Source organism: Myripristis murdjan, chromosome 8, assembly GCF_902150065.1.
Source record: "Myripristis murdjan chromosome 8, fMyrMur1.1, whole genome shotgun sequence".
In the NCBI taxonomy this organism is placed as follows: Eukaryota; Metazoa; Chordata; class Actinopteri; order Holocentriformes; family Holocentridae; genus Myripristis; species Myripristis murdjan.
In genome coordinates, this window is record NC_043987.1 from 33001202 (window position 1) to 33022419 (window position 21218).

At 39.1% G+C, this 21218-nt stretch overlaps 2 protein-coding genes across 2 annotated transcripts in view; both read left to right on the plus strand.

Moving 5' to 3' along the window:
* LOC115363486 (uncharacterized) overlaps nucleotides 1–21218 on the plus strand; it is a 381300-nt gene that overhangs the window by 210342 nt on the left and 149740 nt on the right. The window lies entirely within an intron of this gene.
* LOC115363510 (immunoglobulin gamma-1 heavy chain-like) lies at nucleotides 295–16061 on the plus strand. Its single transcript, XM_030057770.1, has 10 exons — nucleotides 295–343; nucleotides 433–742; nucleotides 8497–8509; nucleotides 10175–10229; nucleotides 12167–12454; nucleotides 12743–13015; nucleotides 13194–13499; nucleotides 13800–14129; nucleotides 15370–15524; nucleotides 15970–16061. Exons 1-10 carry the CDS (start codon nucleotides 295–297, stop codon nucleotides 15982–15984), a joined length of 1794 nt encoding a protein of 597 aa, XP_029913630.1. The 3' UTR covers nucleotides 15985–16061.

The window sequence follows — 21218 nt, forward strand, 5'->3', positions numbered from 1 at the left end:
GGACTCACTGTTTTTCTGTTTGTCTGTGAGTGTGAATGTAGCTGAATATGTCGACATTGTATGTGTGTGTTTGCCCAACAGGTGTGTCTGTCCGTCCTCTTTCTCAGATCTGGAGGCAGTGTTTGTACAGTGAACATTCATTCTCTAATTTTACAAAATGACTGAGAGACTAATCCACTGCAGTGCTGTCCTCCCTCCCTGTGAGGAGGAGTCAATGCAAAACTTTGATGTCTCCCATCTCTACTTATGTGACTGCAGAGAGGATGACAGACAACAGTGGCCACACACTTTAACATGATGGGCTATAGGACAGGACTGCTGCTTTTAACTCTCTGCTGGGCAGGTCAACATTTTCACTCACCTGGATTTGACAGCATCTTCATTCAAATCCGTACTTCATGCATGTGATGCTTTTCTGTTTTGTGTTGCCAGGTGTTGATGGTCAGACTCTGACACAATCTGAACCAGTAGTTAAAAAGCCTGCAGAGTCCCACAGATTAACCTGCACAGCCTCTGGATTCACATTCAGCAGCTCCTACATGGTCTGGGTCAGACAGGCTCCTGGAAAAGGACTGGAGTGGATCGCCTTTATCAACCCTGGTGGTGGCAGCACCTCCTACTCCCAGTCAGTGCAAGGCCGGTTCACCATCTCCAGAGACGACAGCAGAGAGCAGCTGTATCTCCAGATGAACAGTCTGAAGACTGAAGACTCTGCTGTTTATTATTGTGCTCGAGAGCCACAGTGACTGGAGTTGGTGGAGCAGCTGGACAAAATCCTCCAGTCCTCCCTTTTTGAATTAAAGGTGTAAGAAAATATGAAAATTTTTATTTACAGAAACACACAGGTCCACAAACACACACACACATACTCAAACTACAATTAATAATGAGAGTTAAACTTTGATGGGCTTTAAAAAAAGAAAAAAAAAACATGAATGAAGTTTTTTTCATGAAAAAACTTTGTCAACAAAAATCGTGAGAAAAGACAATCACTGAACAAAAAGCAGTTAATCAAAAATAAGTTTTATTTTTAAATTTGTTCTTCATCTCATCCACATGACAAATTCCCAGCTTTTCTTCTATTCATTCTGAGAAGCTTGTTTTACACTTTGTGCAGGAAGGAGGTTTTTATTGTATAAGTCATATGAAGAAAAAATGTGCAAACCTTGTTTTTGCAAGGTAGCTCAACTGATTCATGCGTAGGAGGAAATGCATATTTCCTTTTTTTTCTTGTTACAGTGAAATTAGATAATTAACAACAACAAAATCATCATCATCATCATCATCATCATCATCATCATCATCAACAACAACAACAACAACAACAAACAACAACCACAACAATAATAACACATATATATCAACATAAAAATCACTTGCCATCAGAGCAGTTTTCTAAAATTGTTGTAAAGCTGTAACATGACAGTTGTCACTAAGAAGCAGTGATGATCCATCTGACATGTTCCCTATTTAAACCTGCAGAGGGAGGTCTATGCAAAGTCCTCACTCCTTAAATACACACACACATTTGGCCAGTTTTACAGAGGGGAGGAAGACACTGATCAGAAAGCACTTCACTGCAGGGTGTACTACATGATGGACCACACTATCGTCTGGACTTTATTGTGTGTCGTCACTATACATGGTATGAAAACAGTTCTGAAGTGAAAACTTTTCTCTGGTCAATATCTCAGCAGAGATTCACCCTCTGATGTCTGATGATGACATTTTCTTTGTTTGCAGGAGTGTGGAGTGAGATCAGACTGGATCAGACTCCCTCTCAGGTGAAAAGACCAGGAGACACAGTGAAGATGTCATGTACCATGTCTGGGTTTGACATGACAAGCTACTATATACACTGGGTGAGGCAACGGCCAGGGAAAGCTCTGGAGTGGATTGGGAGAATGGACGCAGGTTCAAACTCTGCTGTCTATGCCAGCTCCTTTCAAAGCCGTTTCACCCTGACTGAAGATGTGTCCAGCAGCACTCAGCACCTCAAGGCCACGAGGCTGACAGCAGAGGATTCTGCTGTTTACTTCTGTGCTCGAGCAGCACAGCGACTGAAGACAGTGGAGCAGCTGCACAAAAACCTCCACAGTCATTTACCAGAGTGATCTAAATGATTTCTGCAGGGCTTTTGGAGTAAATCACATAATCACCCATCTTTTTTCCTCACAAGTTTAATTGATCAACAATCAACCACTTCACTGAATTGACAAATTATTTTTAAAAGAAAGTGCACAGAAATGGCAGGTCATTAATTAACTATATTTCTTTCCCCCCTTTCATTCATTTCCCAGTGTCTTGCTTTAGGGTTAGGGTTAGCGTTGATTTGACAGTTTATTGACAAGAGCAAACTATGAATAGACAGCCTGCAGTATGTTTTTTATTTAATAATTTAATTTTTATTCTTTTAATTTAATTTAATTTTAATTACTGTAATGCAGAAAAAAAAAAAAAAAAACTATCATCACAGTCTGTTTTTTAGTCTTTAAATGTTTTTCCAGGTTGCAGGTCAATATTGTCCAGTGATCATTCAGCTGTAGTCCAGTCCAGCTCAGCCTTGATCTCTTTGATAATAACTTACTGTCATATAAGATTCATTTTTGTGAAGAATTATCTTTTAATTATCTTTTATCTTTTATCTTAGTTTGGTATTGGTCCATTGTGTTAATGATTTGATTAATGGTAGATACATTTTTTTTTTTTTTTAATGTAAACTCCATCACACTCTATGGTGTGTGTGTGTAGGGGTTAGGATAGTTTAAAGTGGGTGGAGTGATATGCTGCACAGTAAAGTGATGTATCAAGTTGGTTGTTGGTGTTCGGGGGTCCTGTGGTTTTGAACAGCTGCAGAAAGTGGCTTCCTCCAGGCTCTCATTTCAGGTGAGTGAAGTGTACTTGTCTGTATCCAGTGGAGGAAAAGAGGAAAAGAGCTTTGATTGTCTGCTGGCTTCCCACTGTCTAAACTCTGTGTCTCTCTCAGCTGCTCAGGGCCAGTCCCTCACCTCCTCAGAGCCGGTGGTCAAGAGAGCTGGACAGTCAGTCACTCTGTCCTGCAGAGTGTCTGGACTTTCTCTTGCTTGGCTGCACTGGATTCGCCAGAGACCAGGCAGGGGACTGGAATGGATTGGACGCATTGATAGTGGAACTGGCACAATATTTGCCCAAGCTGTCCAGGGCCAGTTCAGCATCACCAAAGACAGTTCCCAAAATGCAGTGTTCTTAGAGGTTAAGAGTCTGAAACCTGAAGACTCTGCAGTTTATTATTGTGCTCGAGAGTCACAGTGACACAGGAGCCTGTGAAGCTGTGCAAAAACTCATCCACACTGATCTGTTTACAAAGCACTGAAGCATGTCAGAGCTGGAAAAACACATTCACCAAGAAAACATGAACGCCCAAAAATAATCACATTTATTTCACATTTCACAGGAGGGGTTGTAGCAATCCAGTGTGCCACAATCCAGGGTAAACACTCTATACTGAAGTCTACTTCAGATATTTTAAGAATGATTTACTCTAAGAATTTACTCTTACATTTATTTTGACACCTCGCTAGAGTTATTTCCACATAACAGTAAGTCTTGATGGTAGGCCAACAATATATGTCTCCTCCTTTGTACAAAGGAGGCAACAGTGATCTCAGTAATTATCGCTCAATATCCAAACTTTACTTTTTGGAAAAAAATCCTGGCATTGAATGTCCAACTTAATGTGTTGTTCTCTAAATATTCAGTTTTGAACCCCCACCAGTCTAGTTTCAGATCTATGCATGGTATCATCTCTGCTGTTACATTACTTGTAGATGATATTGGTTCTTGTGTGGAAAAAAAAGCATATTGTTTTGCTGACTCTGGACAACATGCTGTTGAAAACCTGTAACTTTCTTTTAGTGCTCTTCAACGTGCACTTGTCAACCTTGAACTAGTACTAAAAGCACCCAAAACAACGTTCATGCTTGAGTAACAGATATTGATTTTAATAGGCTACATCAATCCACATCCACATCGATCCTCTCTCTTTCACTGAAAAAAACACAGTAACAATATAAATCTTTTATCATGTGTATCAAATTCCTTCAGTTGCTAAACATTAAGGCCAGTTCCCCTCCTTCATTTGATAATCCTTTGATTTTCTCTCTCTGTGAGGAGGAGTCAATGCAAAACTCTGCTCTCCTCCATCTGTATTTATCTCACTCCAAACTGACAGAGAGACCAAACTGCTGACCAGACAAACTCCAATACTCACCATGGCAGTAGCTACATGTCTCACCTTTCTGATGATATCAGCTTTCACTGGTGAACGGCACAAGAACGCTTCACACTTTCTCTGGAAAGGGTTTTGTTTGGCTCGAATCTCATCCAACTGTTTTTCTCTCCAGGTGTTTGCAGTCTCACTCCAAATTGTGTAATAGCTACGTTGGTCCACAAGGCAAAACGTAGTCATTCCACTAAAACGGCTCTGAAATTGTGACATGGGTACGTCTTATCTGCCAAGTCTTTTCTGCGGGCATACTTTAGGTTTCGGTCATGTGACTGCCCAGTTTCTCCCCGGCGTGAACAAAACATGGCGGACATCCCTTCTACTTTTGGTGGAAATTGCTATATTTTAAGATAGCTTGTGGCTTTAGCTTTGTTTTGATAACATTTCTAGCGACAAATGTACACTTTATTTTCATAGTATTCATTTGGTTTGTGTATACGATCCGTAGTTTTGTCGTTTCGACGTACATTCTTTCAGATCTCCCTACGAAATTGTAGTAAAAATACATTTTTGTTGTTGCTACGGTGGTAGCTAAGGACGCTATTAACAACGAACCGGAAGGAAGTTGATGTCGGTCACGGACCGAGTTGCTCTTAAAACCTGCTTTTGCTATTATTTTAAGATAGCTTGTGGCTTTAGCTTTGTTTTGATAACTTTTCTAGCGACAAATGTACACTTTATTTTCATAGTATTCATTCGGTTTGTGTATACGATCCGTAGTTTTGTCGTTTCGACATACATTCTTTCAGATCTCCCTACGAAACTGTAGTAAAAATACATTTTTGTTGTTGCTACAGTGGTAGCTAAGGACGCTATTAACAACGAACCGGAAGGAAGTTGATGTCGGTCACGGACCGAGTTGCTCTTAAAACCTGCTTTTGCTATTATTTTAAGATAGCTTGTGGCTTTAGCTTTGTTTTGATAACTTTTCTAGCGACAAATGTCGGCCGTGCCGCTTCCGCGGGCGCCCCCCTAAACACCCTGGGACTCTGCGTTGTGTTAATGTGATGTGGGGGGTTCGTGCGGGGAGGAGAAGCACGGCGCACACACAGGAGAAGTTCGATTTGTGGCTGGGACCCGTGGTTTTTATTTGCACAAAACTCCGACAACTCCACATGTCTTGCTGGCCCTTTCAAAGCAGTGAAATAAACATAAAACAATATAGCGCCCGCACGGAAAAGAAAACTTCAATTACGGTGTCCTGTAAGGGACAAACTACAACAAAACGCAAACTACGGTGTCCTGTAAGGGACAAACCACTGCGAACTCTGGGTTCTCTGTTCTCATTCAATGTTCGTACAACTGCCTATTGCTCTATAATTCTTATATAAACCCATGTAATCGGGAGCCAGAAAGTTGCGATCACGTGACCTATGCGCTGCAGTCTGGTCTTTCTGTGAAAGCAAAATAAATGGCGGACATTCCTTTTATTCTCAGTGGAAAATGCAATATTTTAAGATAGCTTATGCATTCAAATGCGTTTTGATAACATTTCTAGCGGGAAATTAGTATTTTATTTTCATAAACTTCGTTCAGTTAATGTATATGATGTTTACTTTGTTAGTTATTATGAAGATTCTTTCAGGTTTCTATCGTTGCTATGGCTGTTGCTATGGACGCTGCTACCACTGTCGCTGATGGAGCTTCCGCTCGGAAGTCCCTTCCTCACTGTCACCGTGGAAATCTGGGGAGGGAGGCATGGGGTGAAATGGGTTGCTGTGGAATGAGCATGACCTCTTAATAACGCATTGCGTGCTCCTCGCACATAACCTGTTATAATTACTTGTGGTCACCAGGCAAACAGTGCCCACTGAAAATCAGTTAGGATACCTGTCCTGGTGGACACGGATTCTCGGCTTCAAAGACGTCACGCTATGGGTGGTGCTTCACAGATAACGGAAGTGCAAATGTAATCGATATTCCGGGAAAAAAAGATCTGATTATTAGCCATAACGTTGTAATCATCCAAGGCAGACTTGCCACGAGCTATGAGGATGTGTAACGATGACATGTGCTTCTACCGAGTCCACAACTCCCGTATAATATCAACTTTATTTTAAGAAAACACGATTTATTTGCGATGTCATATCACGGAGAAGCACTACATTACCCATAATCCTAATGTTTATCAGCGACGTGTCTGATTTGACTTTCATCAATAAAGTCAATAAAGTGTAATAAAGTGCATGAAAGTTGATAATATGCTGATATGTTACGCCATTGAACACAACCCTTTCAGTCAGCGAAACAGAGCGGGTGGAAAAAACGCGGAAACACGTCAAAATAACACTAAAGGTTTATATATATTTTTTTTATTTTTCATAACACATCTTTATTCATGATGTAAACATGGGCTACATGTTAAGGTTATAGTTTTGGTGTTGAAAAACTACCGTATGTATGTTTTTTAAACCTAATTACTACAGTTTCGTAGGGAGATCTGAAAGAATGTACGTCGAAACGACAAAACTACGGATCGTATACACAAACCGAATGAATACTATGAAAATAAAGTGTACATTTGTCGCTAGAAAAGTTATCAAAACAAAGCTAAAGCCACAAGCTATCTTAAAATAATAGCAAAAGCAGGTTTTAAGAGCAACTCGGTCCGTGACCGACATCAACTTCCTTCCGGTTCGTTGTTAATAGCGTCCTTAGCTACCACCGTAGCAACAACAAAAATGTATTTTTACTACAATTTCGTAGGGAGATCTGAAAGAATGTACGTCGAAACGACAAAACTACGGATCGTATACACACACCGAATGGGGGGGGGGGGGGGGGGGGGGGGGGGGGGGGCTACACATACAGGCACTAGCCACTCCAACACTCACTCTGATGTCACATAGCCACTCCATATTTATGTCAACTGCCTGGTTTTCATATGTCTGCAACTTGTTACAGTTTTGTGATTAATAATAAAGAATAACTACCATTTTTGTAATGTAATCCCAAGGAACATGCAAATGACTCATGTACCACCTATCACATGCCCTACTGTAGACATTGTTGTGTACCTTCTGCCAATGGTCGTGCACTGGCCTCTCTTTCTGCAGCACCAACAGGACTGCTATCAATACCACCACCACCTTTGAATAGCTAACATAGAATTATTGTGTTTTGCATTCACTATAAGAATAATGGAATGATTATATCCCATTTGTTGCACAAAAAAATTAATCTCAAAGGCAGTAAAAAAAATATGGCTTGTAAATCAGTGATTTTAAAACCTCAATCCTTATTTAATTTCAAAACTTTTGAATTTCAAGTCCAGGTCCTACATTTCTACACTGTACGTGTAAAATCTAATCCTCAGTGTTAATTTAACTCTGAGAGTGTACATGGCCTAAAGAACCTCCTACTGAGAAGAACCAGTGTGTTTTAGAAAACTCACTTGCTGAAGCATCACTTTTTTTTGACGGTGCGACAGCGAGGGGGGGGCTGAATAACAAGGGCAACTTGAGGCACTTGGCAGCGTCTTCCTCGAGTGCCTTTCTTTTTTTCTCTCTCTCCCTTTCTGCCCCACCTTTCCTCTTTTTTTTCCCGGATTTGGATTGGGGTCCATGGAAAAATTTATTTGTCAACTGCAATGTAATCACTAAACCTTTCCTTCCGCCTCCTCCGCTCTCCTCCACAGTCCAACACACTCGCGCGAGTCGCCACACCCCCTCCTATGTTTACAGCGTGCTCGGACTGTTGGGGCGGGTGTTAATCAAAACAAACCAATCACGTCTTGATCTTGTCACAGGCTGCTGGCCTCTGATTGGCCTGGCCTGGCCTGTCACTTCATCCAATTTTTTAAATGCCCTTATAAAGCAAATTTCTTTGTTCAACAAATTTTGAAGTGATTTTTTTTTTTACTCTTCTAGAAAACAGAATGATTATCTTCAGCTCTGAAAGCAGCATTTCATCTGCACACTTTATTTGTAAAGTACAACAACAAAAAGTTTCCTAGGTACCGCTTGTCATTTGACGACCTTATGTGTGAATCTCCATGTCAGAAATAAGGAATACGTTTAGCCAGACCACTTGACCAGGACCAGCCAAGACTCCTGAAGGTCTCTGAGGTCCTGTTTCCACCTTGCATTAACATGTGTCATGGATCATCCAATCACAAGTGGACAGTCCTACGTACAGGTGGGAAAGTGTGTCCTCAATATGTCTTGAGATCTGATCACTCAGGCCACACTCGGAGGTGGCCTGGAACACATTTGTCCACATCACATTTGGAGTACAAACAGACATGTGTCCCAGGCCGCACTGAAGGACCGCCTGATGTCTTCTAATTTCCAGCCCAACACCTCATGCTTTAATCCAACAGCAGCCCGACCTGTCAGTTTTCGAATAAAATAAATATCCTGGCTGGTTCTGCACAGCTGAACTGTGAGCTGATGGGCCAGATGGAAACTGAACAGAAGGTAGGCTGCAAAGCAGCTCTTTAGTGGATAAAAATGCAGGCTGGATACCTTACACATGTTTCCTGCTTCTTCTTCTTTTCTCTTTTTTTTTCTTTTTTTTACTTCATCTGTAATTTCTGACACACATCAGATCCACAACTTAAACAGCCCTCTACCACTGAGCTCTGATTTCCTGTTCAATCCATTTATTCACCAGAGTTCAGAGTCTGACCCTTCATCATCATCATCATCATCATCATCATCACTGTCATCGTCGTCATCATCATCACTGTCATCATCATCATCATCACTGTCATCATCATCATCATCATCTTAACATTTATTTACACAGCGCTTTTTTAAAAACCGTTTTGTTTGACAACAGAGTGAAGGGGAAATAAAAGGAAACAAGTGCAGTCAGGATATGGGATGATTTATTACATTTATTTTCTTTTATTTCTATTCCAGTCAGGGCATTTCAAATTAAACTTATGAAAGATAGTTTAATAATATTAGGAAAGCAACTCAAATGTTCATGTCAAAGAGGTCTTTGGGAGAGATAATAATTATAAGTTGTAATGAAACCATTTTGCTTTTTTCTCTCACTCATGAATCAATTTTGGAAAATTATGGAATAATAACATTTCATTGTTTTTCAAAGTAAGACATTTTCAGCAGCTGTCTGACATTTCCTCCTGAGCTTCGATTATATCAGCAGTGGATTTATGCCACAACTTGCTTCAGTGTGACTCTCTCACTGTATGAAAACAGCAGATGTGCATCACAGAAGAACAATTTGTTCAGAAATCCCCCAACCTAAACAACAACCCAGCACACTTTTACCACAGACGTATCAGGTAAGAAAACTGCTCTCCTTCACCATTATATTGTATGCATTTATTTTATTACTTGTTAACTTTGTCAGTGTACACCCTGTATGAATGATTTATAATTCAATTTGCATCACAAAGGCACAGGGACTCAAAGATACTTTTGTTGATAAGAATTAGTCAGAGTTTAGTGTTGTGCACAGCCTCTGCTGAGAGCAGACGTGTGAACTTTTTGTCTTCCAGTGGAGCGATGTGGGCTTGGTTTTTGTACAAGGGTGTATCACTGTGATATGATTGGGGTTTGGGCACAGTGAAATACACCCATACAAAAACCCTAGGCAACAAAACTCCACATTTTACACATTATTCTGCTGAAAAAATAGCAGGAGAAATCAAAATTGCAGTGGAATACACTTCAGCTGTTATGTTTGTCATTTCAGTCGGCTAATTAGTCGTCAGTAGTTATATTTATTATGCAGATCAAACTCTTGTCTTACAGTGAACTGTAACTTAAAGCATTAAGTGTGAAGAAAAATGAAAAAAAAAGTGCTTTATGTGATACTGAGGGATCAAAATTACCTGCAAAATAACATGGATTTCTTTATATTTCATGCTTTTACCAAGGATTTAAAGCAGTGTTATGGTGTTCAGGGTTTTTGTTCATGCAGTGAATGGAGACGTAGCACTGTGATGCTTTCGACTACTGGGGCAGCGGGACCAAAGTTTCTGTTTCCTCAGGTAAGTCTGTTTTAACATACTATTTCAGTAGCCAGTTTATTATTTTATTTTCAAAAGATATTCCTGATGGGGAAAAAAGTTAAGTTGCGACCTTTTTAAATCTTTAGTGTGGCTTGAGAGACGGGAAAAGCTTGGCTTACAGACAAGATCTGGTTTTCCTCAGCTATTTCTTAGAAAGCAAAAAGTTTTAGTGTTTATGCTTCTGCATCTTGTGGATGAAGACTACAGGTACTGTTAGTTTTTCACTTTTAATTTCATTATGTGTTTGTATTCATTAGATAAATATGAGACACTTTGTGTAAAATGCAGATTGTATCTGAATATCAAAAAACAAAAAAACAAACAAAAAAAAAAAAACGGTAACACTTTACAATAAGAGTATAACAATTAATGTTAGTTAATGCCGTAATAAACATGAAGTCACATGTAATGAACATTAAGTAACGTTAACTAAACGTTAACTAATGTGTCTAAGAATCATTTACTAATGCTGTTCATGCTAAGGTATTAATTTATATGTTTTTTTAAGGGTTATTGTAGATATTATTAACATTAGTAAATGCCATAATAATCATGGAATAACAGTTAATTAACAATTAAGGCATTAACTAATGTTTACTAACGTTAATTGTTGTACTGTTATTGTAAAGTGTTACCAAAAAAAAAAAAAAAAAAAAAAAAAAAAAAAACATATTATATGACATATCAACTTTACCAATTACTGTGATAATTTGGCTTTAGTACTTTTGCCAAAGAGGCACTGGCTATGGGTTTTGGCATGTCTATTTTTAATCTAATTTAGGTATTAGATCTAAATACAGAGAGGGATTGGGGTCTCACTTGAGCAACAGGACATCAAATACAATATTTAAATAATGATAACAATAAAATTTATTAATTAATGTTTAAATGAAGTATAATAAGCCTGTTCACCCTGCTGCCATCAGGCAAAAGATACAGAAGTATTCGCTGCCGTACCACCAGACTACAGAGCAGCTTCTTCCCTCAGGCTGTGAGACTACTAAATGCACCATCTACACTCTTCCATGTTTAATAATTTTATTTTTTATACAATCAATTAATCAGTCAAGAGGGAAACACTTTTTAATTTCATTATACAACCTGTTGTATAATGACCAATAAACTTCCTTGTATCCTTGTATCCTTGTATAATATAAATAAGTATTTAATATTTCTCACAGTTGTTACTGAAAAATACACAGTAATAATTTTGACTTTTAATACAAGAGTAGGCTAATGCACGTACACTACAAATTACTACACAGATACAGATCTACTATACAGATATACAACACGACTATACTATACTATATACTATATACTATATACCATATATACTATACTACTATACTACAATTTTTTTTGTTTGTTTAAATTTGATCATATTATTTAATGCAAACAGCAAGCATTTAACAGAGAATACTATGAAGGAGAAAGCCAATACAAGTCAGTAAAACAAACAAATAAACACATAAATGAACAAATACATGACTACAGAATTTTCATATTATGATATTATAGGGCGGATTAAAAACAAAAAAAAAAATCCAAAAACAACTTTCAAACTGATCTCAGAGAAAAATGCTGAGGCTCCACAAAATGATGCAGCTAGCAGAGAGTGCATCTGTCCATACAAACAGTATAAAATCGATATTGATATTATCATTGATATTGATACTGATATTGATGATATTCTTGTCAGTGAGGAAATGGTTAGAAAGATAAGTAGGATGAGAGACAAAACCGGTGTCATTATTCGTATATTGATCTTGTTGGTGACATATCTGTTTCTTCATTTCCCAGTATTTGCATTTCATGGAAACAGTCTAACAATGTTCTTATTGATAAATCCTGTTCAACTGTTTATGATTGCATTTCTGTATGACTGGAAACTAATTCAGCGTGATCTTCCACAGACACAGTTGCACCGGTTGTATTCCCTTTGACACAATGTAACTCTGGGACCGGAGAGGCAGTCACTGTTGGCTGTCTTGCCTCCGGCTTCTACCCAGATGACCTAACCTTCACCTGGAAAGACGCCAGTGGGAAAGCCCTGACTGCTGTTCAGTATCCTCCAGTTCTGAATAACAACAGGTACACGGGGGTCAGTTTGCTGCAAGTACAGAGAGCCGACTGGGATTCTTCTGTGTCTTTTCGTTGTTCCGTGGATCATGCAGGAGTCCCCCAAAATGTGACAGTGCAAAGTACGGTTTGACTTTTAATTTACTAATGTGTCCATGTAATGTCTGGTTAACAGGTCCACATGCATTTCCCTGTTGAAGCTGTTTTATCACTGCAGCTCTTCAGCAGTATTTCCCGTTTTCATTTTCCTTGTCTATCTATTGTTTAGCATAAAAGCCTAAAATTCAGTTCATCCACAGGCGGATGAGTTTGTCCTTTACAGGTGAAAATGACTCAAAGAAAAAAATTATGCTAATTGTTCGAATACAGAATAGGATTGTTCATGTCTGCTCTTTCTTCTCCCTGTCCAGAGGTAACTCCTCCAGCGGTGACTTTGCAGCCCGTGCCTAATGGAGACACCTACTCCCTAATATGTATGATTGAGGATTTGCCCTCAAAAATCTCGTCAGTCACATGGAAAAAGAACGAGGAGGAGGTGACACAGGGCAAAATATCTACAGCTAGAGGCAGCGACTCAGTTATCAGTGTCCTGAAAGTCGACAAGACGGACTGGGAGAGTAAATCTGTCTTCAGCTGTGAGGTTGCTCATCTGGGAAGAACAATTACCAAGAAGACTTCCAGTGGTACAGTATTACTGACACTGTCACATACACATGTCTCATATTGAACTGATAGTGAGCAGGCAATGACATAAGATTCCTCTCTGCTCAGACGTAACTGCTAAGACTTCTGCTTTGGTTTGGTCTTCCAGTTTAGTGAATTCTTCTTACCCCCTTTTCTCTGTTCCTCTCCTTCATGTAGCTGTCATCACAGTGAAACTAAACCCTCCAATTGCAAAAAAGCTTTTCTCAAACAACGAAGTAGAGTTGGACTGCACCATCACAGGAGAGGACAAAAACATTGTATCTAAAACTAGAATCACCTGGCAAATTAATGGAAACAATTATACCAATAATATCACTGTCAAGCCAGACAGTGAGAAGAGTAAAACCAGCAAACTGCTCCTAAGCCTGCAGGACTGGACAACTGTAAAACAAGTTCGCTGTTCTGCTTACAAGGAAGAAGGCATGGCACCAGTCATTCAAGATCTCACTGTCCACCGAGGAGGTATGTTACCAAAAGCCGCAGAAAAAGTCACTAATTTCAGATGAAATCTTTTTCTCACTGTGTTGTGGAGAAATCTTGAACTCTCAAGGACAAGTCAACTTGATACACAAATGTGTCTTATTTATGCTGACGTATTTGACACATATTTGTCCGTGACACAAAGCACATTGAACTGCTTTGTTATGATATAGATGTGAACTTTGGCTTGAGTTGACATAGAAATACAGGAACTATCTTGTTTCATTCAATTTCAAAGCGCCAGCTAAATAGGTCTTATGGTAAATTCTATGTGTCTTTCAGGTGAAACAATTAAACCTGTAGTCCACGTTCTCCGAGAAGAAGACATGCCTAAGGGAGAATCAGGCGATAAGGTCACTCTGGTGTGTCTGGTGTCCAGCACCTCGCAGTCTGACTACTATATCACCTGGACTGAACAAGACAGAGGTCAGGTTTCAGACTTCCAAGATGGTATCGACTCCCCCCCACAAAAGACCCAGAATGGCTACTCCGTCACAAGTGTGTACACCACCAGCAAGAAGAAGTGGGACGACAAGGTCATTTTCACCTGCAAAGTCTGGCCCGCTGGTGCCAGCAGCCACATGGAGTCAGCAGGAGTTTCTAAAGCGCAGGGTAACACCGTTGTCTGTTGAGTGGAGTCAATTCAGCTTTAAATGTGTTTTGCAGTGTGTTCCTCTGTGTGTCTGCGTGTACCCCGTGCTGTGGAAAGTGTGCCCTCTGCGGCAGCAGCAATCTGTGACTTTGTTAACATGACAGTCAGCACGTCAGCTGAGTTTTGTTTGTCATCACATTGTGTGCTGTTACATTTGAGTCTCTTGTGCAAGTGAACGCCCTGTCTTTGTCAAACTGTCTTGGCTTGCAAAGTGTGTTTCAATAAACGTGACTGCATAGAATCACCTTTGTTACATGTTCATGAATGAGTCCAAACATGAAAAAAAGCAAGGAAGGGCAAATCAGCCCTTTTTACTAATAGTTGTCAGCAGAGATAGATAGATAGATAGATAGATAGATAGATAGATAGATAGATAGATAGATAGATTTTATTGTCCTTTTTCAGGATAATTGTTTTCACTTCTGTACAGCCACTGTACAGAGGGAACACCAACCAATACAATACCATAAGCGCATACCCGCCACCATACATATACATTTCGCCACAGTTACAGTCTTTTAATTTTCTTGTTCAGTTGAGTTATGGCATATGGGATAAAACTTTTGTTGAATTTTATTTTATTCCAGGCCAACGACCTGTATCGTTGGCCAGATGGAAGGAGTGTGAAATATGAATTAAGTGGGTGACTGGGATCAAGTGCTATGGAATGTGCTCTGCGTGCAGTGGCTGTGCTATTGAGATCTGAGAGGTTGGGGGTGGGGAGCCCGATGATCTTGGGAGCTTTGTGTGTGATCTGTGTTAGTTTGTTTCTGTTGGGTGCTGACAGCATGTTGAAGAAGCAGGGGGAACAGTAGAGGAGTATGGGCTGAATAATTGGGTGACTGACAAAAAAGGAGTCTATTTCAAGAAAAAAAAAAAACAAAAAGCACATATTTGTTTTCTGTCCTGATGCCAGAAAATATTGATTAAAGGTTATGGGCTGTAAGCACACATAGAAACATACTTTTATTTACAATAGCATGTATGTTATTTTAGTCTATGATGTAATATTTAGTAGTCTATGAGTAAATCCTAAAGGAGGAAAATTACTCTCCAAATGTTGACACTGGTATTGGGACAGTGGTCAAAATGTGCTAACTTTACAATAGGCGCACATGTTGCTGCATACTCCCACACACACATACACACTCCAACACAAGCACCTATGTGTCATCTAACTGCCTGCCTTCTTCCACTCAGAAACCTCTCCAGGGTCAGGTGAGAGTTTTCCTCAGAGCTGCCAGCAGGGTGGTGTGGAGGAGGATGAGTTCAGCAGCCTGTGGTCCACAGCCTCCACCTTTATAGCCCTCTTCCTTTTCTCTGTCTCCTATAGCGTGATATTCAGCCTGGTCAAGGTAAAGGAGCAGGCTTTTCTCTCTTATAGTCAAACTGTTTGAAGGTTAGCTCTGTGATATGACATCACAGTCTGAATAAACATAAACAGTGTCACAAAGTGATTTACAAGCTATAAAATAAGATGTAAAACCCAATTTCAGGCAGTAAAAAGTGACATGAAAAAAGTGAAGCCTGCATGTTTTCCCCGTGTTTGTATGTTTTGTTTTGTTTATTCTGCTGACTCCTCTGATTTCCTCCGGTTCCAATGATAAGTTACTCAGGAAGACTGGACACTCTACATTGCCATACATACATTTCCCCTTGATCCTGAAAAGAAAAACACATAGAATGAATTCAGCTTAGTAAAATGAATGACAGCCTTCATTAATGAAATAAAGAACACCCAAATAAAGTTACAATCAAATATGAATATGTTTTTTTTTAATCATTTGATATCTTTTTCAGATGAAGAAACACTGAAATGAAGAGGAGTGAATGGATGCATGACATACATACAGTTCTACTTCATATTTCACAGCTCCTCCTAGAAAATTCCTTTTGTGTGCACAATTTAATTTTAATTAATCTGCTGCATTTGTCATTTAAAAAGAGAAATATTGGCTTTGTAAAAAAAAAAAAAAAAAAAAAAAAAAAAAAAGTACGCATAATATCTTCCCATTTGCACTTCTGTCAGTCAGAATGTAAAATTTAGTAGTAAAATATTTGGCAGGTTTATTTGTCTTCACAAATAATGATGACATCATCCCAAAATGCATTCCCTGTGCATCGTGTAATTTTATGAAAACATTATCATTTTCATCAACCTGTTCTCTTTATATTGTTGCAGTGTTACAATATGTGTGGCATACAATGTTTTTTCTTTTTCTTTAACCAGAATATCTTTTGTATATGTAGGTCTGTGTTTTTGTAGTTTTGAATATAAAACATGGCTTGTTTTACAGTAAACTTCCTTTTATACTTGTGATTTATTGTCTTGGGTTTTTTGTTATTGCTAGGATTGTTTGTGTTTAACTTGTAGGTGTAACCTTGTATTATAAAAAACACTATAACTGCACGATAAGGGTGATATACACACAAAGCTTTACAGGATTTTGAGCTGTCATATGAGGTAGGGCACAAGTCAGTGAACATGTAAAACAAGTCAGTATCACTTCTGTTAACAGTTGAGCTAAAAGGGACTTTCAGTTTCCTGTGGTTTCCAAAGAAATCGTCTTTAGAGAGTCACTCCCCCCTCTCTCTGTACCTCTGGGACCACACCTGGGAGAGTGAAACTTTCTAGAAACCGTCACAGTTGCAAATAACCTTCCTCGAAGAAGACAGACACCTTTTTTGGGTGCAGTGGACTAAAATATTGTTTTTCGTGTAAACAGCCAAAACTGTACACTGATCACACACCAAAATAAACAAAACACAAAACAGCCCACAAATCCCCTGAAAAGCTGCTGTGTTGTGAAAGGCTTCATGCTTTTTACTTTGCTTAAAGAACATTAATTAATTAATTACATTAATTCAAACTTCATATTAGGGATTTCACTGAGACACAGAATGTGTTGAAAAAGAGGGACAAGAGAGAGTTTCCACTTGTTGTCACTGAAGTCTGTTTAAAGTTTGAAGGTCAACATCATGTATCATTTAATTTTTATTCATAAACACTTGTACAAGCAGATAAAATGTATTTGTAAGATGGCAGAAAAGTGTAGGTTTGTGGACGCAGGTTTTTGTATGCAGTAGATAGTAAACTGTTAGGCTGTGACTATGCTGCTTTTGACTACTGGGGAAAGGGAACAATGGTCACCGTCTCCTCAGGTACGTAATATTAATATTTCTGATTAGATACTGAAATTCTTAATACATCAGTCAGAAATATTGTATTATTTACCGGTAATCACAACTGTTGTCTTGTGCTAAAACAGCCAACAGTAATTTGTAATCTGTCAAATGATCTGTCTTCAGTGTGAAACCGAGTCGGGTCTATCAACAGATGTAGTAGATGTTAGTTTGATTTTAACTTTAGACTGCCTTTAAGCTGGCAGGCTCCACAGTCTGTATGATGTGAGGCACTTAGGAGGATAGTTTTTGTAAGAAGTGTGTATTAGTTGTCTCCACTGTGACAACTGGGTTTTTGACTACTGGGGAAAAGGCACTATGGTCACTGTGTCATCAGGTAAGAATTAAAATCTCTCTTCGTTTATAACTCAGACCGAGCAATATTATGTTTTTTATGACTAAAAGATCATTTTTAAGTTCTCTGCTTGTCAGGTGTCAGTTCAGATACTCGTTATTCAAATAAAGACAGTTTCAATTGTGCGAAAAGTGGAAACGGCAAAATCCTCAGTATCAGACAAGATCTTAGACAAAAAGTTGTAATATTAGGGCATTTGGTCATTCAAATGGATTGTAATATTATTCTCTATTAAAAGTAAAGTTATAGACTTTTCAAACTAGTTATTGACTGGATGAAGCCTTTTGAAAATGAGTGATAAGTAGATTTAGCGCTGTGCTACGGTGCTTTTGACTCCTGGGGGAAGGGTACAACAGAAACTTTTTCATCAGGTAAGAATTGTCAACTTAAATAACCAGTGAACTGAAACAAAAGGAACAGTAATTATTTCATAATCATTTAATGTCCATATTGTGATGTGGCTGCTACTACAGAAATGAATGGATGTTTACTTTTGTCAAACCCTCCACAAATGTCAAATAATGATGAGTTTCTAAATATACTGTTGAATCTATTACTTGATCATAATTTACCAACAATATATACTGACTGATAGCCAATAACTACTACAAAGTGCTATAAGTGAGAGACGTAAGTCTGTTCCTTTCCTCATCAACCTGTAAATAACTGGGATATGAAAGCTGCAACACAAAGCTGCCATGGGCCTCTCTTTGTTATCACTCATATTAAAAAAAAAATCTGTCATGTGGAATCAAATTTTTATTTCAAAATCCTCATGAGAAATATTTTTCTTTTCCTCAGCCACATCAAAGGCCCCTACTGTGTTTCCTCTGGTACAATGTGGTTCTGAGACCAGTGATACGCTGACTGTCGGTGTCCTCGCCACTGGCTTCACACCCGCCTCCCTGACCTTCAGCTGTGCCACTGCCAGCGGGACGAACCTGCCCGACTCTCTTCAGTACCCTGCAGTTCAGAAGGACTGCTACTATTTAGCGGTCAGCCAGATCCGAGTGAAGAGATCAGACTGGGAACAAAACGTTAGCTGTACCGTGGACCATCCAGCAGGATCAATAACCGTCCCCATTCCCAAACCAAAACGTAAGATTCACATCAAATTTTATATATACAGTGGTGGAAAAAAGTTTTCGGACACCCCATGCATTTGTGAAGTATTGCATTAAGAATCACTCTTAGGTCTTCAAGTGCAATTTCTTTTAGTACAGTGACAGCCAAAATACTAAACAAATCCTAAAAAAGCCATTAAAAACTTAACTGATTGGATCCATAAAAATACATAAGAAATTTTGAGTATTGGGTCATTTTGGTACCAGTGATGAAGGTTGTTCTTTTTATTAAAAGACACAATTTTTGCTGCCAAGCTTGGTGTCTATATAAAGCCAGCACATTTGAAAGTTCTTCAGACACAAAAATGGCTAAAACAAGGAACCTAACGCAGGAAACACGCCTGAAGATAAAGATTCTCAGCCAGGAAGGGTACAGCTGCCGCCAGACAGCCAGGAAGTGCAGATACAGTCCTTCAGCAGTTGGATCCACTCTGCAGAAATACAGACGAACCAACAGCTTGGAAGACAAACCAAGATCTGGGTGTCCAAGGGTTTATTCAGCAAGAAATGACCACATCCTTATCCGCATGTGCAGGCAAAACCACCGAATGACATCACAGGAGCCTCAGCAGCAGTGGTCAAACCAAACTGGTGTCCAGTGTTCCACCCGCACTGTACGTGGCCGACTTTTAGATCATGGCTTGAGGTCCTACAAGGCTATCAAGAAGCCCCTGATCAATGAGAGACAGAGGTTAGCCCGGCGTCATTGGGCCCAGGCATACAAGAACTGGACAGCCAGGAACTGGAAGAAGATTCTGTGGTCAGAAGAATTTGTCAAGAATTTAGTTTTGTTAGTTTTTCTTGTACAATAAACAAACAAATATAATTTGTATTTGTTTGTATCTGTCTAATGCAGCCACACCTTTTGAAACACAAAAAAAAAATTTCCACAAATATTTCATGATAATATTTGAGATTGTGTGAAATTTTAAGGGCATCCAAAAACTTTTTTTCCACCACTGTATATACTTAGTCAATCCAGAAACTGATCAAATTGTTTGAAATTTAGTATACTGGCTAACAATTTGAGGCAACATAGAAATGTATGTGTTTTTAGTCACTGCAGTTTCAAGTAGGCTACATCACAAAAATAAGTCCTAACTGGTTTGATTATCTATCATTATTATTATTATTGTTGTTATGAAAAGAGCAAATATTCTTTGTCCATCTGTTTTATTTTGAATTCAAAGTGAGTGTTATAAGCTTGCTGGGAGACAGGGCAGTCAGTGTCAGCAGCCAGACACTGGACCTGCTCCACCAGCTGCCCCCTCAGCCTGAGGGCTCAAGGAGAGGATGGGGGGTCTGCAATGCTCTCCTCCTGCCACAGGACAGCGCCTTTGCAGTGGATATGTAAATTTTCAGTTTAACTTGGATTGATCCAAGAAGTGAGGGTCGTGATACACTGCACTGACCACACTGCGCACGCGCGCACACACACACAGTGGTTTCCATATTGGGTGGGGACCAACTTTCCGATCATCACCCTTGGGGACCAGCCTTTCTAAAGGTTTTAAAGGTATGAAAAAAATCATGTACACTAACCATAGCTTTGTTGGCCTATACACGACTTTAAATATCTGAATTCATGAACAAAGAAAAAGACCGGCTATCTCTATTCACATGCAAAACATTGCAAGAGTAGTAAATTATTGTCAGGATATTTTCCAACCCATATCATACCTGCAACAAGTCAAACCTTTCAAGTCTCACACAGTCACAACTACTTTTTTCTTATATTTTTAACCACAGTCAGCCACCTAGCATCAGCAAACTACTACTCACCTGACACGTAGGACCAATATAATAAAACTACAACTAACTACTAAGTGAAGTTCAAGACATTAAACACACATTCTAATTGAAGAACTTAACAAAAAAGAAACCAAATAAATAAATAAATAAAAGTAGAAGACCTTCAGGACATATGCTTTGTGTTTTTTCTGAGATATGAATGAATGAATGCAAACAAAGAATGTGAACAAAAACAGCCATAGCATGGAATTGGTAATCTTCACACTATTTACGTCGCAATTTCCTTTTGTTGGCTGTAATGTGCTCATAAACATAGAATTTCAGGACCTGTCAGTCCCGGTTCTTAGCTTCTGGTTCAGCCCTTAAACACTTCTCACAGTCTTCTGCTCCAGTGGCTTCAGATAAGGCTGCACTTGTCAAAGGCCATTGGGTCTGACGTTGTGCTGTCACAGACAGGAGAGCTCATTGAGCCAGAGGCATTCAGTATGTCATCGAGAGACGTCCGTTTTGCCCTTGGGTTTGGTTTAAGGCTAGCATCACTGTCACTATCACTTTTGGAAGTGGTGTTTGGAACATAATCATCTGCGCTCTCTTATGTTGAATCATATAGTTCATCAGAATCTTCAAAATCCGTG